We start from the raw sequence: 21,927 nt of genomic DNA, 5'->3' as shown, positions 1-21,927 counted from the left end.
TAAATGAACGGTCAGGAAAATCACAATTAAAGAAAACTGTAAAGCGTTATATTTCCTACTTTAGCTCTGTATGAAGGTAGGCATGTCAGTTTCGTCAAGAAAAATGGATACGGAGAGCCTGTAACGTGTGTGGTTTAATATATATATATATATATATATATATATATATGCCACATGAGCCTAGAAAATGTCTCTGGGGCGCGATCGGATATCTTTGTTCGTTTCGCGTTCTGTTCAGTTGCTCCAACGTCACAAAGAGGCAGTATGCAAAATTTGTGACAACGGGAGGGAGAGAGCAGCCAATCGGCAAGCGGTGAACTCCCCGGACGACAAACGTCCAGGGGGTTCGTCGTTTTTGGTGACGTCAAAATGACGACACGTTCTTGTCAATCATTTTGATTACGAGAATGTCGTCTGCTAGGAGAGAATGCCACGAAAGATGTGAAGTTCGAGCGGTCATCCGCTCGCTACGAGACCGGCTTCGCATGGCACGTCTGGTAGATTGGATCCAAATGGCGGCTATGGCTACGGAATGGTTCACCGTTTGCCGATTGGCTGCTCTCTCCCTTCCGTTCTCAAAAAAGTTTGCATAATGCCACTTTGTGACGTCGCAGCAACTGAACAGAACGCGTTTCGAACAGAGATCTCCGATCACGCCCCTCTTTTAACACCGGAGCTGTTTAAGTAAAGTACCGAATAAGAAAAGTATCGCCATCCTTTGATCAACGCCGCTTCGCTCTCTCCTGTATCTCCGATTGGACGATGATAGCGCGCGCTTTGACTTCTTTATATATATATATATATATATATATATATATATATATATATATATATATTATATTTTTTTTTTTTCCGCCTCAGAACCATGTTGAATGTACCTCTGCGCAGCCGCAGTCTCCGGCGGCGGCGGCGGCGCGCGCCCGGCCTGAACGTTTCAACGTGGACTTTCAGGGCCGCCACCGTCGACTTGCTTTCGCAAGCAAAAAATAAAGAAAAAAGCAAGCGCTTTAGGAGAGGAGACGACGGAGGAAAGAGTAGATGGCGGTACTTTTCTTATATAGGGACTTTATGTTTAAGCTCTTCGTTGCGCCGCGTAGCGTAGACCAGAAACTGTCTGGCGATGACGTCACCGCGCGTTGCCTAGGAACCACTTGGCACAGTGCGCCTCGCTTCGCCTAGCTTCGGCAACGCTCCTCCGCCGCCGCGCCAGCTGCTACGACCGCGCACTTGCTCCGACTAACCATGACGTCAGTTCGCGTCGCCTAGGCATGCCATAGCTGGCATAGCTGCTCCCCCGCTTCGCCTAGGCATGCCAACACTTCGGGTCCAGAGTGCCACGTCATCGGCGTAAATGGAGCAGCGAACAGGGAACCGTGGGTCCGCCGGGAGAGATGCGGGAAGGCCCGCAAGAGCCATGTTGAACAAGAAAGGGCTGAGCACCGATCCCTGTGGGACGCCAGTCGTGGTATCCCTGGGCTCGCTAAGTTCCTGTCCAACGCGCACCCGGAAGGTTCTGCCAGTCAGGAAGGCGGAAATGAAGCCCCTAAGGAAGTTCATGCCATCCATTCGGTGCTCGCTACAACAGGCGCTAGATGCGGTGACCACATTCCTTGGTAGCATAGGCCTCACCGTCTCTACAGCCAAGACCGAGGCCATGCTGGTTCATCCACTGGCGTCAGCTCGACGCTACACAAAGCAGCTGAAGATTGCTGGCCGTGCCCTACCTTTGGAAGCAAATGGTGACTTACCTGAGGCTCGCCATTGACCACCGGCTCACGTGGATTCTTGCAGCCAAGGCCGCCACTACCAAGGTGTGCCCGGTGCAGGGAGCTGTCAGCAAGCTGCAGCAGCATGGCCGTGGCTGCTCCACAAAGTGCGCGCAGCGGCTGAACCAGGCCGCAGCAACGTCCGTGCTATTGTATGCCCTTCCATTGGTCAACCTCACACCGGCTAGGAGAGAGCAACTGGAGGGTCTGCACAGAGGTGCTATTAGGAGCATCCTGGGGCTCCCAAAGCATTCACCGGTTGCTGCAACACTGGCAGAGGCTGGTGAATGGCCGCTCTCGCTGAGGATGCCCGAACGCACCCTGGGGCACATTGACCGCCCTCATCGTGCTCCGGATGGCGGAGTACTGCTGGCTAGACTCCACAGCCAGCCGTCCTCACGGATGGGAAGTCTGTGCCTGCTGTACGAGCATGTGATCACGGACCCCCCTGTGACAATCGCGCTGCCTCCACCACACCATCGACCAGCGGACGTCCACCTCTCGCTCAATGGAGCGACTAAACGACAGACACCAGCTGCAGCACTGCAACAGGCTGCAGCCTGCAAACTCCACGAGGAGCTGGAAGGAAGTCTGCTGGTCTACACAGATGGATCAGTCCTGGCGAACGGATCAGCCGCTGCAGCCTGCACCATCCCGGCTAGGGCGGTCAACAGACAATGTCGTATCCCCTTCGTCGCTAGCTCCACCGCGGCAGAACTGGCGGTGCTCCACCTAGCCGCCGATGTCTTGGCTGAGGACCCTCCTGGGAAACCGGTGGCAGTGCTCTGCGACTCGAAGCCAGTGCTCCAGAGCCTCGTCAACCACCGCCGATCGGGGCTTACGGGGCCTTGCTCAGCTCGAAGTTCTCTGCATTGACTGCCGCGGTGGTCACCATCTCGTTTCACTGACTACGTTCCCATGTGGGAAAAGCCGGTAATGAAGAAGTGGACATCCTCGCCAAAACCGCCCACCATCCTGAACTGCCGCTCACCCGAGCAGTCGCTTCCTCTGATTTTTCGAAGCAGCGCCTGAAAAAACTGCTCGCAACCATTCACCCGGATGCCAGAGTGGCTAACGGCAAGGGTCCCAGGCTACTTCCAGAGGGTGGCTTTGCCAGGAGGGTAGCACTGACAATTGGGCGAGTTGGTACGGATGCATGGTTTTAGAAGGGCGCAACAAGGAAGACGACAGACGAAAGAACACATGTACACAAGCGCCGACTCACAACTAAGGTTTATTCCACATCACAGAGCAGATTTATACACACACGTGGCCACACACAACGCAACAATAACCAAAAAAACCAGAACACGTTAACCATTGAGGTACAGGATTTCTTTATCCTGTAGTGCAATAGAGGGACAGATGATACAAGACTGTTTTTTATTTTGAATGCTCCATGCTTCGATGACTTCCCGAGTCGTCTTATCATGATGCCTTGAAATAATGCTTGTGAGGTTAAACTGAGGCGCGCAGCCGCACTTCTGACAGTGCTGAGAAATGTGCGAAAAACCATCACAACGTAGGTTGGCCGCATGTTCCCTTAATCGCACGTTGACACATCGGCCCGTCTGGCCTATATAAGCAGAGCCGCAAGACAACGGCAGACTATAAACCACATTCGTGGCACAACTGATTGCCGGATTCTTGTGCTTGACACCACAACCTTCTTTCTTTTCCTTTTTGGCCTCTGCCTGTCTCCCTACACGTTCGCAAATATCCCCCAATTTGTTTGGTCATCGAAGCATGGAACATTCAAAATAAAAAACAGTCTTGTATCAGCTGTCCCTCTATTGCACTACAGGATAAAGAAATCCTGTACCTCAATGGTTAACGTGTTCTGGTTTTTTTGGTTATTGTTGCGTTGTGTGTGGCCACGTGTGTGTATAAATCTGCTCTGTGATGTGGAATAAACCTTAGTTGTGAGTCGGCGCTTGTGTACGTGTGTTCTTTCGTCTGTCGTCTTCCTTGTTGCGCCCTTCCAAAAACCATGCATTTGCCAGGAGGGACCGTGCAACGTTGCTTCGACTGCGCACGGGCTGTGTCTGGACGGCGGCGCCGCTGCACGCCAAGGGACGCTCCAGCTCACCGGCCTGCGAACCTTGCAGCGACCCCCGAGACCCTCGAGCACCTTCTGGGCGCTTGCCCAGCGCTGGCACAGGACCGCTCAAAAGTCATCAATGCCTACAGACAACAGGGTCTACCTGCTGCGACAACCAACGACCTCCTCTTCCCGTCGCCTCCCCACCTCCGAGCTCTCCATAGCTTCTTGGAGTTTGTGGAGCCGAACGAGATCACTGCCCATCGCAAAGCGCTCGCCCCCAGCAGGCCATCGCCTTACTCATCGTCGGCCTCCTCCATGATCGGATGAGACTACTGCTGCTTCTCCTTCTCTTCCCTTCCTCACATCTTTATCTCCTACTTCCCCTTCCCCTGACGCTGCGCCGTGCTCCCTATTGGGCAGCAGAAATAGGCGTCATTTTCATTAATAAATCACTGCTACTACTACGCTTCGCCAAGCTCTTCACGCCGCCCTTCCCAGCTACCGAGCACATGCTCCGTCTAGCCACACCGACGCCGCGCGCCCGTCGAGGGATCACGTGACCTCACCAGAACTCCGGCTCCCGCCAAAACCTCCTCGCTCCGCTGCGTAGGCGGGGCCAAAAAATCACATCATCTCACCCTACGGGCAACCATGGTGGGATGCGAAAGCATCGCCGGGGGTGGGCATCGAGTTTCCGTTTCGTTTCACTTGGCAACTCAACCCAATGAAAGTTAGAGTGAGAGAATGTATTGAGAAGAGAGACGTTTGTACGGGGTTGTTGCGTCTTTATTTAGAGATCGTACGTGATTCGTAACGTCGGTGCGCGCGGTATCTGGAAGACGATGGCTTTGTGGTCGGTGAAGTGTAGCGTCAATGGGTCTTGCTGCAGAGGGTCGAGTTTGAAATTTGCGAAGACGAGGTCTATGCACGTTCCACTGGTGGTGGTGGGTTGCTTGTGATCTTGGGAAATGCATCGCAAAGAGTATACGTCCTTCATGTGCTGCACCAGCCAATCGGTTGTTGCTGCTCTGGCCGCAGACTCGCGTTGCCTCTTCCCTTCGGGATCGGGAGCTGCCGCTCGACGCTGCCGTTGCGCTTCGACTTTCCGAGCCCGGAGTTCGGGGTCGGCTTGATAACGCTGACGTTCCACTTCGGCGTGCCGAGCCCGTGTTGCTTCCGTAGAAGTTTCCTGCCTACGTTGACGTTTACGTTCGGCTTCCCTGGCCCGAAGTTCGGGGTCCGCTTGCCGACGCTGACGTTTACGTTCGGCTTTCCGAGCCTTCCTCTGCTCCGCGGCGGTGGCGCTGCCGCTGCAACTAGCACCGACGTTGACGTTGTTCATGGCGTTTCGCACATCGTTGCACAGAGAGAGAATGACGGAAACACAGCGAACGCGCACTTTATACTGCGCCGCCTAACGGCGTACCCTTTGAGAGAGAGTAACAAGAGTGAGAGAGAGAGTTATATGCAATGATTTGCTGCGCCGCACCTGTAGCGAAGAGGGGGAGAGGAGAGGAGGAAAGCGCACACCTGTGTAGGAGAGGAGAATAAGGGAGAGTTGCGCATGCGCAGTATGGGTGCGGACGCCGTAGAACGGACACTGCCCCGAGCATAAGATGCTCTCGCATCTAAAACCGCGACGTAACTGCGCGCCAACACGGTTCGCGGGTTGTGTGGGCCACTTCTAACACCGTGGTGTTGGCTTTGTGCTGTGCCCAGCAAGTGTGGAGGCGGAGCTTAGTCGTGACGCCACCGGGGAGATAAAAGCTCGGAGTCGCCGCGAAGGCGGCAGAACTCTCGTTGACTCTGTGGCGAGTACATGTAGCCTTGACATGGGGCGACCAAAGAAGATCCGGACACCCGAAAAAGTTGCTCATATTGAAGCGCGTCGCGCGGCAAAGCGAGAATCTGCGCGTCGGCAGCGAGCCAATTCGGAATACCGTGGCTAGCAGCACTTAGCATTTCCTAGCAAAACTTAGCCAAGTCTAGTAAAACCTGGAAGAAGCTAGGTCGATCACCAGCTCCGCTGTTTACTCCAGCTTTTCACCACTACACTCTAAAAACAGTTGCACCCTTTGGGGCGTATTTTTGCCACAGAACAATAATCATCATCTGACTTGCGTGGCTTTCCTTTCTTTAACGCTGTGCGCCCGGCACTTCTCGGTCACGAACGACAAGAGCGTTATCAGCGTGACACAGCGTTCTCGACAGGAAACTAGCAAGTGCAGAGTTTTCAAGATAGGAAACGCAAGGAAGACAGATGACGATTATTGTTGTGTGGCAAAAATGCACCCCAAAGGGTGCAACTGTTTTTAGAGTGTAGTGCAAGCTGCCCGCATTTCTTTGTGTGAATATCATAAAATAAGGAAGCTATACTAAATAGGTATATTACAAAATTTGTTCATCTGCTGGGTCATTTATCTAAGTTTTGGAGCATCAATGCTACATAATGATCAATGGACGCTTCACTTACTTTTGTTTTCGTCATGACACAATATTTTTGAATACTCGATCAAATCAGAATTAGGAGACTGCAACTCACTACAATCTCACGCATTTTTTTCTAAATGCAACAAATTTAATTACAATTATTTCAGTAATTGCTACTGAATGTGTAGGCGAGTTAGTACCGAAGCATTAACCATAAAATAATACATTGGGCATTTAATTTTTTTTGCATCATCAGCTCAGCCCTATTCTAAAGCACTTGCAGCTAAAATCAGCCCATGTCCTGGGCATAGATAGACCCCTTTTTGTGAGTGAGCAAGGTACTCGTTACTGTATGCGTTTTAATCGTAATTTTTTCCTGTGGTGCGTGCTCGCAGATAGCACGTGCACTGTGGTGGTACTACATGAGCAAGCTGATCGAGTTGATGGACACGGTGTTCTTCGTACTCCGCAAGAAGGACAACCAGCTCACCTACCTGCACGTGTACCACCACTCGACCATGTTCTTCTTCTGGTGGATCGGCATTCGATGGGTCGCTGGAGGATCCGGTTAGTATTATTAATGAACTAATTCGTGGATGGCCGTCCTGAAGTTATAGTAGAAAAATATATATACAATATACCCATGCAGAACCACAAGCTTTTGGTCGAATTATATGAAAAGTTGAATTAACAAACAGCAGCATAATGAGCGAATTCGAATCTTTTTTTAAAAATAGTTTTAAGTAGTCTGTCATAAACAGACCACTTCAATACTGTATTACAATAACTATACATGCTGTTGTCGGTCAGTGGCCCGTGGGCCTCAATATTATCGTCGGTGCTGACAAAATCACCAAAAGAGACATCGCCCAGGGAACAGCGCAAGTTGTCATTATCACTGCAGGACAGATTGCTGCCGACACTGTCATCACCTAGGAAACCATTAGCACCGTCTGTTGAATATGTTTTTTTTTTCCAATTTTTTTGACCACTACCTGCGTGAGGAGGCAATAGGGGGTGGGGGGGGGGGGGGGAGGGGGAGCTCGAACTAAGCGTAGCAACATATGCTTTCGCAATCGAACTAAACGAGTTTTTCTTCAATAGCAATGCGTGGTATCTCATCGGGACATTCTGGTGTGTTCGAATTAAGCGAAAAGTAGAATTAACTGAGGTCGAATTACCGGTAGTTGACTGTGCAAGTGAGCGAAATATTGCATCGTGCAGGAACTTTGGTAGAACAACTCTGTGGTAAGAGTCCGCTTGGATCCATGTACGGAGGTCAGCGTGTGGGTCACTGCGGAGGTATGAAGGTTAGACCCTTTAAGCAAGGTTTCCCAGAGTCCTAGATATGACTGGGGTAGCACATTTTACACAGGTCTTCTAATAGTCACCCCGGTCATAGTCTGCAGGGCATATGCACTGCCAGCGACCAGTGATGTCTGAAGCACAAACACCATCGGGCGATCACTTTTTTCCGTAATATGCCAGCAAGCAAAATTTCTAGATGATTCTGAATTTTCAAGAATATAAATTGTCCATGAATATGAGATGAAGTGCTTGTCATGATGGCCTCGATGGCTATGGTGTTTTGTCGATGAGCAGGAGGTCACGGGTTTGAGCCCCTGCTGCGGCGAGTGCATTCCAACCGGGGTGCGCAGAATGTAAAAACGCTCGTTCACTGTGATTTTCATCGGCACTGTCTGGAAAGTCCCACACGGTCAAAAATTACACCGCAGAGCCAGCGTCTCTTGGCGCATATATATTTGTCCCTTTGGGTTATTAAAATTTGGAATCAGTCACTCAATAATATCTATGTAACGTTATGGGGATCTTTTCACGACCCCAAACACACACACGCAAACACAGAGCTACACGCACGTACAACACGAACTGTAGTCGAATAAAATAGTATGTTTCAGCTAAGTACGAAGCGGCTGGCGCTACACCATCCAAGTGGACGTGCTCGCTGGGCAGCAGCGCGTACAAGGAAAAGCGGGAGCACATCGTGACTGTCCAAGTCTTTCGGAATGACCCTTCACCCCGTTCAGGCACATGCATGTCTGTATTCTCATATAGATTGGACGGCTTTGAAGAAACAAAGCTGGGAAAGCTTGACAATACAAGCAGTAGACCAAACAAGCGCCGTTCGTTCTACTCATCGACTCACGTTTTCGACCGTTTAGAGTGCAGTCAAGAAGGCTTTTCTGCATAGCTCGTTCATCTAGCGGTTGAGCTCCGCATACTGATGGGTGAAAGGAGAAAAAAAAAATAATAATGGTCTCGTGTTCTACTCAGAGTATCGTTTGGAATATAACACGAGAATCACGATGCATTGCACACACTGTGCTGTTCTCTGGTGCGTACGCTTAACTCCTGTGTTCTATCTGCAGCTGCTCCTGGTCCAAGCATCAACTGCCTCGTGCACGTGCTCATGTATTCATACTATGGCTTGACTGCCCTGGGACCTTCTGTGCAGAAGTACCTCTGGTGGAAGAAGCACCTCACACTTATACAACTTGTGAGTATTGTGCCTGTGTTGACGCATGGAATGCCAAGAAAAATAACTGCAAGATAAAAGTCTTGATGGATGTACTAGTCGCAGCAACAAGACTTAACGATCGAACTTTCCCGAGGTATATATTCAGAGTCTGTCGTTTTCGGGTTATATACTTCTAATTTATTTCGGGGGGGGGGGGGGGGGGGGGGGGATCGGCTGTTGTTTTTAAACAGGAAAACCGGATGCAAAATAATATGGGTACAAAATTCCAAACAAAGTATCAACTGACTCGCAATACATTTTTTTTCTGTTGAAATATTACAGTGCCTAAGAGTAGTCTGTCAGTGCATCTGGATTTAGTACTTCTCTTTAGTCTTTAAAAGGACTTCCCCATTTGTTGCAACATTCCAGCCTCCGTGGCTGCCACTGTTACTTTCTCTTGTCGTTTTTCACACATGCAGCAGGGTCTATGCCATGCGTGTGCACTCACAGCCTCTCTATACCATTTCTTGCACACACAGGTGCAATTCAGCATTGGCCTGGGCTTTGGCATCAATGCCATCTTCAGTGGCTGCAAGTTCACAAGATGGATGCAATATGCCTTCATAGTGTATGCCTTCTCTTTCCTCGTACTATTTGGCAATTTCTACATTCACGCTTACAGGAGCAGGGTGAGTAGCTCTGCATATTTTGGGGTCACTGTGAATATCAGCGCATTTGTGGTTACAAATATTGCCCCATAGGGGCTAAGAAACAATTCTTGAACATGTTACGTAAAAGTGTCTACTGTTAGGACAAACAGAAACGTCTTAAGCAAATGTAACTCCAGCAGCTATGTACACAGGAAAAGCATATAATTTCACAGATAAAGTGGCATGCCATTTGCCAGTACATTTACTGTACTTCTTACCTCCCACAGCACTTAAGTGTTGCAGTGTGAAGGGTTACTAATGAAAATTCCTGAAGAGTCAATATTGAAAGCAGCCATGCCAAGCGCTGTAGTGGAGAAGGCGAGCCAAGCATGTACAGTGAATGGCATGCCTATTACAAGCTGTGTCTGGTTTTAGCGTGTGATTAAGAAAAGATGAGGGTATGTAGCATAAGTGACTGTAGTGTGGTGCATGTTTCCTGGCTAGCAGAAATCAGGCAAGGTCAAGGACACCATCAATGGTGGCAAAGGGCAACTTTTGTTTATGACAGTCATTCTTGCAGAGAATGTTTCCAAGAAATTGCAATGGGAGTAGATTTGTGAATATACACCTTTTCATATTGTGGCAGCAGTTCACAAATGCAGCTGCTTCTGCATACAAGCACCGAGCCCATTGGTGCGGCACATTGCAATCTCGTTAGGATGCCTTTAGCATGATGCAATGGACAACCTGCTACCATGATGTGCACTGGCCAGAGATTTGAATATGCAGGTGATCTTGTGCTGGCATGAACTGTGGAAGCAAGTGGGCCATGAAGCTATGCGAAAATGTCTTCTTCTGAAAAGAGCGACATTATTTTTGTCACAAAGTGTTGCACCACAATGGCTTCCTTGTACAGTCCCAAGCAGCATCTAAAAATTATGAAAATTGATGCGGGTAAACAGAAGTTATTGAACTTCAGTATTCAAATAAAAGCAGACAAAAACAAGAGGCATACCCTTTTGCATTTCACTCACCCAATGAGGACTTACGCTGTTTCCAATCAAAATGTGGCTTAGATTCGCTTGGTGGATGCTGTCATCTCACTCTGGCCTTCCTACGACAGTCTGAAGCTGCCTTTTTTGGCGGACATGGTCTAACAAGGTTACAATTGCCATGTGCATCACAAGATAGCAGTGCACTGGTAGCGACATCTTGTGACACTTTCTTCAACCACATTGCCTGAGAAACGTTTGTGTTGCATCATCATCGCAGAAGGGAAAAAAATCTAGTACTAATATATGCTTATGACACTTGTTCCAGATACCTTAATTTGCACCAGCAGATAGGTAAAATAAGTCTGTTGCAACAATAGTTCTGTGTGGCTTAGCTTACATCAGTGTCACAAGATCGCACCACCAGTGCTGCCGTGCATGTCTCTGCAGTGTACTGGTATTCAGTAAACTGTAATACGTTTACAGTCAGGTTAAAACTATCTAATGAGTTTCTCTAATACGATGAAGTTGGACTGTAATATCCTGAAAAGAAGTGAAATGCTATGCGATGTCCCATACAATGAAACACTTTTGGAAGAACCTGAATCCCCCAGGGCCCAACATGATATGAGGCAAAAAGAGTGCTTTTGCAAACCATTGGACAGTGCACCTAGTGTCAGTTGTAAATGTTCATAACCCAGTGACAACAATGATGTCCTATGGATACTCTACAGACATCCACTGCCAGGACATGTATATCCTAGGGATGTGTTGAATATGTTCTGCGGACAACGCTCACATGATCGTTTGGTCACACTTTTGTGTCCTGTGGACATTCCTTGCCTGTCCACGAGGGACTTCATAAGGACATGCTGCGTACATTTTACGGACATATGCCAGGACCTTCCGCACCATGATTCCACAAATTTTCTTGGGCCCCATCGGTGTTCCTGTGCTAATGTGGCTACATTATCAAAATCGAACATGTGTCGAACATGTGAAAATTTGTGAAATCATGGGTTATCCGTCCCAATCAATCTGCGTGCAATTCTAACCGTGGCCCCCTGCCGGATGTTTACGGCAGTATCATACATAAATAGGATGTATTCCCTATTTGTTGCCATTTGTGTACTGACGATGCCACCCGCATAGGTGGCGAAACGTCTATGTTTTTGTTATATTTTATTGTTGAGTAAAGCCAGTGAAAAAAAAACGTTGAAGTACCCATGCATCAAGAACAGATACATCATGTGCCCACTCTACGCATGCAGGCAGGTGTGCAGAAGTGCTGTATATGCCTCATTCTTCTAGGCCTTCTGCCAAGCACAAGTGCCTCAATAAACTAACAAAAGTTTTTGAAGTTAATTGTGTTAGCAAATTCGCAAAGTATGTCGTACACATGGGCTGCACGTATAGCTTTGGATTGTAATTCGAACATGCCAGAAATGTAATTCTGTTATTAGGAAGCTTGGACAAAGCCTCTTGGAGCCCAAATATTCACGTGTATGCCGAGAAATGTCCACGTGCGATATTCTCGGGACATTCGTGGTAGGATATCTGAAACAAGTCCATGTGGATGACGATTAGGTGGATGTTTCATTTTTCCCCTTTAGGTCCATGTGGAATGTCCTACAAGAACTGAAATTTGGGAAAGTTTGTAAGAATTCGTACTTGAGTTAAAGAGCAAAAAACGAGGACACAAAAATGAAAACCAGGACAGGGCGAGCAGTCATCCTGTCAGGTTTTTCTTCTTGTGTCCTCGTTTTTTGTGCTTTAACGGGGCCCTAAACCACTTTTTATCGAAGTGGAGAAATGTATTTAAGTGAAAATAGGCCATTGCAGAAATGCTTTGCCGCAAAAAGTACTTCAATGCATTCAGTAGAAGCGGAGTTATTGGCACAGCCTCCGCTGTGCTCCCGTTCTTTCTTCAATGCCTTGCACTGCAAAGGCTATGGCGGAGTGGGGCATGGCCACAATGCTCCGCCTTCTGAATGTCACCGTGACATGCAGTTCAAATTTCATTTCGTGTGTCAATGTAGATGCCACGACTTTCGATTTTTATGCCTACGATGCGCTAAGTATAAGCCAAATGCGGTTGTCCTCCACAAGCTGCAGTGCGCTTAGCCATTGGACTCGTGGCAACACCCTGTGGCGCCTACACTACGTAGCCGATTGCAGCTACCAATAGCAACCGCGCATGGCAATCCGATTTATTACGAAATAAAGCGTCCAGAAAGAAGTGAGGAACATGGCTTCTGTTAAAAAGAGAGCATTAGAGAAAGGTGACTTTGAGATCCGCTTGTGAGCTCCACGCACCGTGTACGACAGCAAGACTTGGTCGACATGTTCACAGCAGCATATGCTACCCACGGACTATGTTGGTTCAGGGCCCCTTTAAGTCAAGTATGGAATATCCTTGGCACGTCCGTGGTAGAGTATTCAAAACTGGCCATCTAGCTGATGTCCTAGTTGTCTCTGAAACGGTGCATGGACATTGTGACATGATTTGGATGTCCTAAGTACATAGTGCTTTAATTTAAAAATTGTTGGTGTGGGGCACTGTGGAAATATATTTTTGGAGCAATTTAAAAAATTAAATGTTCTGATCTCGGTGCGGTCACTGCAGCTGAAGCATTTTCAAGTCCTATAGTAAGCAAACATAGAATAAAAACAACCTGCATAGTTTGCATCGCAGACACCACAGATACAGTTGCATTTTGCGTGACCAGTTTATGCTGTCATGCTTTTCTTTCTTTAATTTACAGCGTCTTCAGAAGTCCCCCTCTTGTTATATTCAATGACACGTCATATTTACGTAAATATAGTATATTGCACACTTCAGCTGTTTCCTTGGATAATAAAGTGGCTGATACATGGTCCTATCAAAAAGTTTCGAGGCTGGCTCTGTTTTGAAGAAAGTACATAATCAATTTGTGAGTACTAAAACACTGCGACCTTTGAAATATTCCCCTTGTGCAGGAATACAGCACTCCCAGCATTCAGCATTCCAGCTAATTTGTGAATATGTCCTGGGCGTCTTCTTTCCGGAACCATTCAAGCACCTTTCTGTGATTCAAGCTCGAATGAGGCAATCGTCTCAAATGGCGACTTTCGAGCTGGGTTTTTAATTTTGAGAATATAGTGAAACAAGTGGTACCAAACTCTGATGAGAAGAGTGAATGTGGAAGAAAAACCAAGTTGTTTCCGGCGAGAAACTCGTGTAAACAGAGTGCTTTGTGGCAGGGTGCATTGTCGTTGTGCAGCATCCAGCTCCTCGTGCTTCCCAGATAGGGTCGTTTTCGTCTAATGGCCTCCCTGAGACGCCCTAAAACTTGGCAGTAAAATTCACTGTTCAGAGTCGGGTCATTTTGGATGAATTCCTGATACACAATATCGTGAATGCTGAAGAACACCGTATAACACTTTGTCGAGCTGTGGAAACACCTAGCCATTTTTTAGACTGTTTCTTCATCTCAGTGTCGTACCCGTACACCTAAGTTCCGTCCCTAGTGATGATCGACATGAAAGATGGGTCATTCCTCAGGTTTTGCTTCCACTTATTTTGCTCTCTTCCCAAATTAAAAACACAGCTCAAAGGTCACTATTATGACACAATTGCCTAAATCAAGCTTGAATCGCTCAAAGGTGCTTGGCTCATTCAAGAAAGACGACATCTAGGTATTAGCAAAGCGGCAGGAACTCTGGGAGTGCTAGGGCACTATTTCAGAGGTGGCAGTGTTTGAATGCACATAAATAAATTACTTTCTTCAAAACAGAGCCAGTCTCCAAACATTTAGATACCACCTTGTATGATGCACTAGGCAGACATCTATTAAAGAGGAGTAAAAAAAAAAGAGTGCCTTTAGATGTAAACTAAGCTGTACATAGTGCGATTACTTGTATAGCACTTTTGAAGTGGCACATGAACTTTTCATCGATGTATTCAACAAACATACAAGACTGTATGCAGACAGCAAGTACAATTGCTGGAATCTGTACACAAAAGGAAAATAATCTTATATGTTGAGCATAAAAAAGGGATACACCTAGCAGCAAAATATTACTTGCACAGGGCCATTTCATCTGCACCATGGCAGTGGTACGCATGCAACATCCAGTCTTAAGTCACCGCCAGCGAAATTTGTTCACACAATTAAAAAAAAAAGCTTTTATTTGTGATGTGATGTCGCCTTGGCATGCTCAAAAGGAACACACCTCAAACTTGTGTGTTCTCTTTCTTTCATAATTTGTGGTAAAATGATTCACAAAATTGTGATTGTGGGCAAAAGTGGTGGCAGATGGAGCATTCTGTTTAGGCTGAATGGTGACGTCTCCCAATGTTGCTTGCCTGCTAAATTTGGCAAGCTTTTCCAGAGGGCCGAATTGGAAGTGTGCTGGTGTCTTTTGTTTGTAAATGCCAGAAGTGCCCATAATTTTGCCATTGCCGATACTACCCTGCACTCTCCAATGCCCATTTGTGCTCGTTTCCCCTACAGTATCAAGCCAAGGCAAGCAAATCTAAGGAGTTCGGGGAGCTATCCCAAGTGGACAGCGATTCCATCGACAAGCAATACCTCTTGCCCTCGCTGAGCACAATGTGCTTTCCGGAGGGGGTCATGGACAGTGACTCCAAGAAGAGGGATTAGGGCATCGACACGTTGCCTTTGGGATGGACTCAGTTCCTTTCAGTCCCTACACCACTCAACAGAGAGCCACATCAGTCAATGGTCCCACGCACTGTCATAGGATTTCAAATTGTGGATGGTCTTGCTCAGTGTAGTATGCATGGAAGAACAGCCGTTGCTGCATGCATGGCTCGCGTGATATATGCGTGTTACCATCATTCAGCCAATCTGTAGAAGGCAAGACAGTGTGTTATAGCAGTGTCCCAGACTCGTTTCTATGAAACATAGCTATGTTGGGACAAGTTTTGTTTTGCAATAGGAGCTTGATGTGTCTTGCCACAGAAGCAAAAAAAAAAAAGTGCTGTCATGTGTGTTTATAGCAAACAGAAATGTTATGTTGTTTACTCACAGCACTTCCAATGGCTCACTCACTTCATGCGAACTACATGTGTTGGAGCTTAAGTGGCAAGCATTTGAGTTGCAAGCGTAGTGACCACAATAGTGACCGTTTTTCATTGTGGCTTATTGTATATTCTGTTTCCTCTCAGAGTTCATGAGAGCAAGTTAGAAAATGAAGCTACGAAATAGGCCTTGTGCAATGCAAGATTCATCTCATCTGCTGTGCTGTTACATGTACTGGCTACTATGTATTTACTAGGAGGTGACACACACTTGGGTCCTCTTTCAGGCGAATGACTGTCATTAATGTGCTAATATAATTTCAGCTAAAAGTACTGCTGACAGGAGCTGGATCACCAAGACAATGATGAAGTGTTTGCAAGTGGGAGAAATACCCGCTCCTGAATGCGAGAACTGTGCCACAGCAATGTATACGAAGACAGTTCATCCTACAATATTACCATGATGCTACAGTGTCCCATTTGTTAACTCTGCAATGCCCTCGTACTGCACATGGTCAAGGCCAGATTCTCAAATTAATATCCATCTAAAGAACGTTACTTGAAAGTGACTGCACTGGGAAGCGACGACTGGAAAGCATAGGTGGGAAGCGTAAGAGCACATTCCTTCACATTCAGTCTCCACCACTGTTTCATTTTAAGTGCGGTTATAAGTTGAGAATTTGGTACAGCATGTAAAATATGCTGGGCATTACAGGGTCACAATGCACTCATGCACCCACTGCATGGCAAAAAAAAAAAAAAAGAAATAAAGTACAGTTCTCTCGTGCTAGGCAATAGATTTCACAATAGTAATGCTGCCTTGATAATAGGATAGGTAAGAAATCAACGTTATGATAAATAAAGCACATAAACTTGCATATCGCGTTTTACACCAAACTTGCTCCATATTTTAATGCATGACAATGGGGTTACATAAGAAAGGAAACATGAAAACGTTTTACAAGCTTGTGTGCATTTTTTAGTGTGTTAGAAACTGTTCTCAACTACTTCATGACTGAAATAAAATCATGTTAATACAGTAAGCCTGCCTAGTCTCTTTCAATCAAACCATTTAGTGCTCTTTTCTTATACTAGAACATAGTGAGTCTGAATAGTGATCATGGCAACTGCCCTGCTAAAGTAAGTTTGTCTGTGCAGCGTTTGGTCAGAACATTCTAGCATGCTCGAAGTAGAATATGATAGACTTCAGCATGCTCAACAAGATAGTATGATGAATTATCATACAGGCCACCAAAGCACTGATGGATTAAAGAATCATGCAGATCCCACGCATTGTTAGGACAAGTGTAAGCGAAGTTTTTGTGTCCACTCCGCTGATGCGGTCAACCGAGCACCGATGCATCATACTGACGCTGGTGTGCATACTCTCTCCACATTACTTCTGTGGCTTGATTATGTCATCACTTGCGTCAACCGATTGGCACCACGCCTTCCCCTGGCCTGCTTGTGCCCATCAGTCAATGTGTGGGCCACTGCCTCTCCTCCCTTCTCTCAGCTCCCGCACACTCTTCTCAAAGCCCAATCACAACCACCGGCCACAGCATCTAAACCCACTGGATGCTACAAAGAAAGGCTTGCTTTAATACATGAGCCCTCTCAATGAAAGAACTGGAACACTTATGGAGCATATCGCGATCTAAGTAGGATGGCATGTTACATTGTGTTTCAGCACAGTGTTTCATATATAGATCAACTTTCTGGTATGAATTGTCTTTGTGGTTTCTTGTATCAACTCTCATAAACTGCACCTCGCCAGGTATGAGCATCACGAACAGGCCCAGTGTGTCAACCGTGTGGTGACGAGGGCTTGTGAAAAGTATGGCAACATGTATCCTCTTGAGCAACCTGATCGGGAACAACATATAACTGCCTTCAAAAGGCTACAGCGGCTAAACACACATGCTCCGCACGAACGTCTTCTATCAGACTAAATGATCAACAGGAAAGCCATCAGTTACATGTTATATCAGGTTGACATCAGTAAATCACAAGTAATTGTTGCTTAAACATGAATTTGGTGTTCCCTTACGTATTGCACATGACTGTACACTGCAAGAACAGCTGAAGATTCAAATAAATGCCAGCATGTGCTTATTGTCAGAGCAGCCACCCTCCTAGTCTGAAAATATCTCACAGCTCTCGATAACCACATCAGGCATCCTGCCTGCAGCACACAAGTAGCCAGCCAGCAGCTTTGCAAACAACATGCATACCTGCCAACCTGTGAAGTTTAAAATTTGTATCCTGCGTACATAACACCAGGAGGATGAAGAGAACAATAGTACTACTGTATTTTTATTAATGTTTACCCTGAGCATACACCTTTTGTGGGGTACATACGAATTTCATTAATGGTTTAGGTTTGGACGCAGCACACAGGCAGCAGCAAACACAGAGCACCACAAACTGACAAGTAACGCACTGCAGTGTTTTTTAGATCATTGTGACTTTTTCAGCAATTTCGCAGCTGCCGATTTCTCCTGCTTCACGAACTGTCTAATTGAAGAAGGCACCCCTTTGGTTCCCTTTTACAATCAGAAAGAAGACTTTCAAGGGTGTGATAGGAGATCAATGAGCAAAACAATTTTGTGAAGGGAACTTGTTTTTCCCAAAACTTAAACCATTTGTAAAATTGTAGAACGAGCCCGAATTCGTAAATTTTAGGATAAATTCCGGAGAGTTAACAGGTATGAATATGGGTGCTCCTGTGTGAAATGAAGAGCGTGTAAGACTGCCGCTGGAAAGTACTGTGCAGCAAGAACGAAAAAGAGAGAAGAAAGATAAACACAGAAGCATTGCTTGTTACGTGAACATGATCCAGGCTCTCAGTTCTAAAATGGGATAAGGCTGGGAAGGAATGTTGCTTGCTGAAACAACTGAGGCACTGGGATAGAGCCTCTGCTTCTATCTCATTTGTTACTTAATCCTGACAATTCTTGCAATAGAATGGTTTCCAGGACAGCACTTTACGACTTTCAGTGCATACCAAATATTTCCAATGGGGCCTGGTGACAAGGCCTTTAAAGCTAATTTGTTATCGTAAATTCATTATGTGGCAATAATTCGTCATTCAACTTGAAGTGACTATCACTCGACTGGTTTCAGATCATAACTGAAAACACTACAAATCCCACTGCACTGTAAACACACCTTAGCTTTTTTTTTTGCTGAATAGAAACAAGCTAAAATTGATTATGTACTTGTTATTGTGAAACACTTTTAAGCGCACTAAAGGAAGGCTTTGAGGCAAGAAAATGCCATACTGGAACAGCAAACAACTGTAAGTAAGCCTCAATAAACGTGCTCAACAAATTTGTCCCACCTAACAAAAAAAATCCACACACTCACAATTCCTACAGCAGTTGGACCGAGTGTAGTTCTTTAGTAATCTTGAGCCAACGTTAAGCACCTTACGTGGAGGCACAATGAAAATGATGACAATGATGAGAAGTGCTAGAGTGCTATGAGAAATGCCAGTGCAGGTTTTCAGCATCTCTGATCATCGCCATACAAGTATGTGAAATCGTCATCAGCTGTGATGACAAACCATCCCAGACAGAGCATTTCGCCAAGCCAGAAAGCATACTAGGTGAAGAAATTATGAAAGTAATGGATTAAGTACAAGAGCCCTGGTTCCACAAATACAGTGGACACCCGTTAAAACGACACTGAAGTGAAAAATAGGTTGGGCTGTATTAGTGAGTTACCTCTTTAAAGTACCAAAAAAGCCACTCTTACCATGACAGGAGGTTTGACAAGACCGAAAAAAAATGAACAAAAGAAGGACGGGTGCGGACGTCACCTTAATGTTCTGGCACCAGCCAGCCATGACGTCATAGATTTTGACGGCATCTGCTAAGGCCTAGTTAGTTCACCTGTCAAGAGGGACAATATTGCTTTCTAAAGGATCCAAGACACTTAGCTAGTTTGGCTATGGCGCAGTAAAAGTTTTCCAAAGAAAAAATACTTTGAAATCTGTGACATCACATTGACGTACTGGTACCGAGGTTTCAGTGAGAAATCTAAAAATGGAAGTGTGGCATTCATTTTTTCTACTAAACATTCTCTTACTGCGAAATTAACAAACCTGGGAGTTTTGAAAGAATACTTTACCGGTGTAAACTGATCAAGTGTTTCTCTCTAGTGTCCTTTAGATGAACCCAGTTAAACGGTATCTTCCAATATGCTGCACAATGTTCAGGTGCTTGGTTGTTTTCCCACAGACCCCATGCATCAAAAATCTGCTTAACATGAACTGTCCACTTGCTTAAAATTAAGTCAAACTTCTATGGTAATCAGTGACACTTGCTGCTTGGCTTTGCGAGAGAGGCGGAGCAACCTCTTGCTCTGCAATAAGCAGACAAGACAAGAAACAAGAATCTATACACATAAACTGACCTGTGTTGATGATGTGAAAAAATGCAGGGCAGACACCATGGAAACATTAACTGAGGAGGGCCTCGATGTGCATCTGTAGGCTAATAAAGATGATGAGGAAAACACAGTCAAGGAGCTAGAGAAAAGTGGTGTTCACACAATGCAGCTGGCAATGCCTGAATACTTTGGCACACTGTTTCAACAGGTGGGCATTCAAGCATTTTTGAGCAAATAGGATGAAATGTCAGTCTTGAGATACACAGATTTATAAAGTGCCAGCAAAGATTACTGAGTGACCCGAATATAGGAATATATGAACCAATGCTTTGAGTCATGCAAGTGAAAAAAAATGTCACAGTTTCGCCCTAAGGGTGAAGCAATGAATGCGATAGCAACACAGCAATGTCATACGAAGTAAGGTGAGCGGCTTTGGTAGCAACATGAATTGTAGTAAACATGAGCTGATTAAGTAAGCAGGTGTGCTGCGGTGTAAGTAGACCGACATGAAGAGAGACTCGATGACCACGAGAAGGCGCGTGTGAAACGATGGTGTTGATGAGAAGCGCTTCCCGTGGGCAGCGCGTGCGAAGGGACACACCTGTAGCGCTGCACTGCCGATCCGGGCAGCATTGCATGTGTAGCGTGCGTTGGAAAATGTGGCCCGACTATTACTAACTGAATGAACAAGCGTGGTGTGAGCGCGCACAAACAAACATGAATAGATCACACTGAATGACTGCAGACAACGACTGTCAAAACGCTGGCAGCAAGCATACGCCGCAGCGGGCGAAGGTACGTGCGGTCTATCGCTTCAACGGAAACTGAGCGGCGAATGCACGGCGCATAAAGGTCAGAGCCGTGTGGAGATAAGAGACGGTGCAGGCGAGCGACGAGCGCGGTTGTTGGCAGAGTAGAAGTGCGCCACCCCCCCCCGCTCCTTCCGGCACCGGCTTCCTGCTTCCTTGCTTGCGCGTGGGAGATTGAGTGCGTTCGCTCTCCGTGATAGTGCGCGTCCCCGCACGCTTCCGCTCGGGCATACGGCGCGCGGTGAAGATTTTATTTATAGGGAACCTCACGGCGACGGCGACGGCAGAAATCCGGTTGAAGTGTCCATATAATTGCTATCACAATAATAAATGTTTGATGCAAACGCGTCAAATGACCCATTGAGCGAAAAAGACGGCGGCATCTGTAGCAGCGAAACTTCACATTGGCTGCGACACCACGTCACAAGCACGCATCACGTTCTCGTGACGCTGGCTCACGCTTGTTGACTCAGGCCTCAACGGTGCAGAACCGGCGAAAGGGAACACTTGCTGCCACGGTATTGCGCGAGGGGAGAGGGCATCGCTGTGACAACACGTCCCCCTCGCTCTCGGAAGCCTGCGTTATTCGCACGTTCTCTGTGCAAGCACTCGCCTTCGTTCTAACTGTGCCTTGGTAAGACCAAATCAAAACACACCAAGCGTCGAAATGTGTTCGCTTGCCCGCGAGGACTTTGTAACTCGGAAAACCACTCAGCGGCATTCAAATTGACATTAATGCTTTCGCATTCACAACTTATAAGTGCTTAGATGTCCTCGGATTTTCTTTTTTACATCTGCCTTCTTGATTTTAGCACATTCTGTGATACATTCTAGTTGGACAAAAAGGTTTTCTTAGTCCCTTCGAGTTTGTCTTAGTGGTACTCTACTGTATATAAATCAACATTGCAGTATAAGCAGACTGCAAAGGTAATACCAACTGAGAACTGCATGTGCTCACGTATGTCAAAACTTCACTCTCCGCTTATGCCTCGCATCGTTTGTTTATATACCGTATTTTTCCGCATATAGCCCACACCTCCAATTACAACAGCTGGAAAGAAAAAACAAATCTCCGCACATATAATCCATGGAAATTAATTGCAAACAACAACGCTCAAACCTTTACAAAAACAGTCTCCATTTGTGGATGCACCGACTTGTCCAAATCATATCTTCAGCCAGCAGCTCGAGGCCGCACTTCTAGGCGAAATTCGCATATAACCCGCACCCTGACCTTACTGTTAAATGGTATGAATTTTGGTGCGGGTTATATGAACAAAAATACAGTAACACTATGCACATATTTAAAAATGTCATTTCCCTGATCAGAAAGTAT

General features: G+C 46.4%; 1 protein-coding gene across 1 annotated transcript in view; it reads left to right on the top strand.

The window, feature by feature from the left end:
* LOC119450239 (elongation of very long chain fatty acids protein 4) overlaps positions 1-16,955 on the top strand; it is a 75,184-nt gene extending 58,229 nt beyond the window's left edge. Inside the window, exons 6-9 of the mRNA XM_037713622.2 lie at positions 6,636-6,807; positions 8,631-8,758; positions 9,259-9,408; positions 14,858-16,955. Coding sequence (XP_037569550.1) covers positions 6,636-6,807; positions 8,631-8,758; positions 9,259-9,408; positions 14,858-15,007 — 600 coding nt within the window. The 3' untranslated portion in view covers positions 15,008-16,955. The remainder of the gene's footprint in view (positions 1-6,635; positions 6,808-8,630; positions 8,759-9,258; positions 9,409-14,857) is intronic.
* Positions 16,956-21,927: the final 4,972 nt, after the last annotated feature.

The sequence above is a fragment of the Dermacentor silvarum genome, chromosome 4 (assembly GCF_013339745.2).
Source record: "Dermacentor silvarum isolate Dsil-2018 chromosome 4, BIME_Dsil_1.4, whole genome shotgun sequence".
In the NCBI taxonomy this organism is placed as follows: domain Eukaryota; kingdom Metazoa; phylum Arthropoda; class Arachnida; order Ixodida; family Ixodidae; genus Dermacentor; species Dermacentor silvarum.
This window is presented reverse-complemented; position numbering and strand designations above follow the sequence as displayed.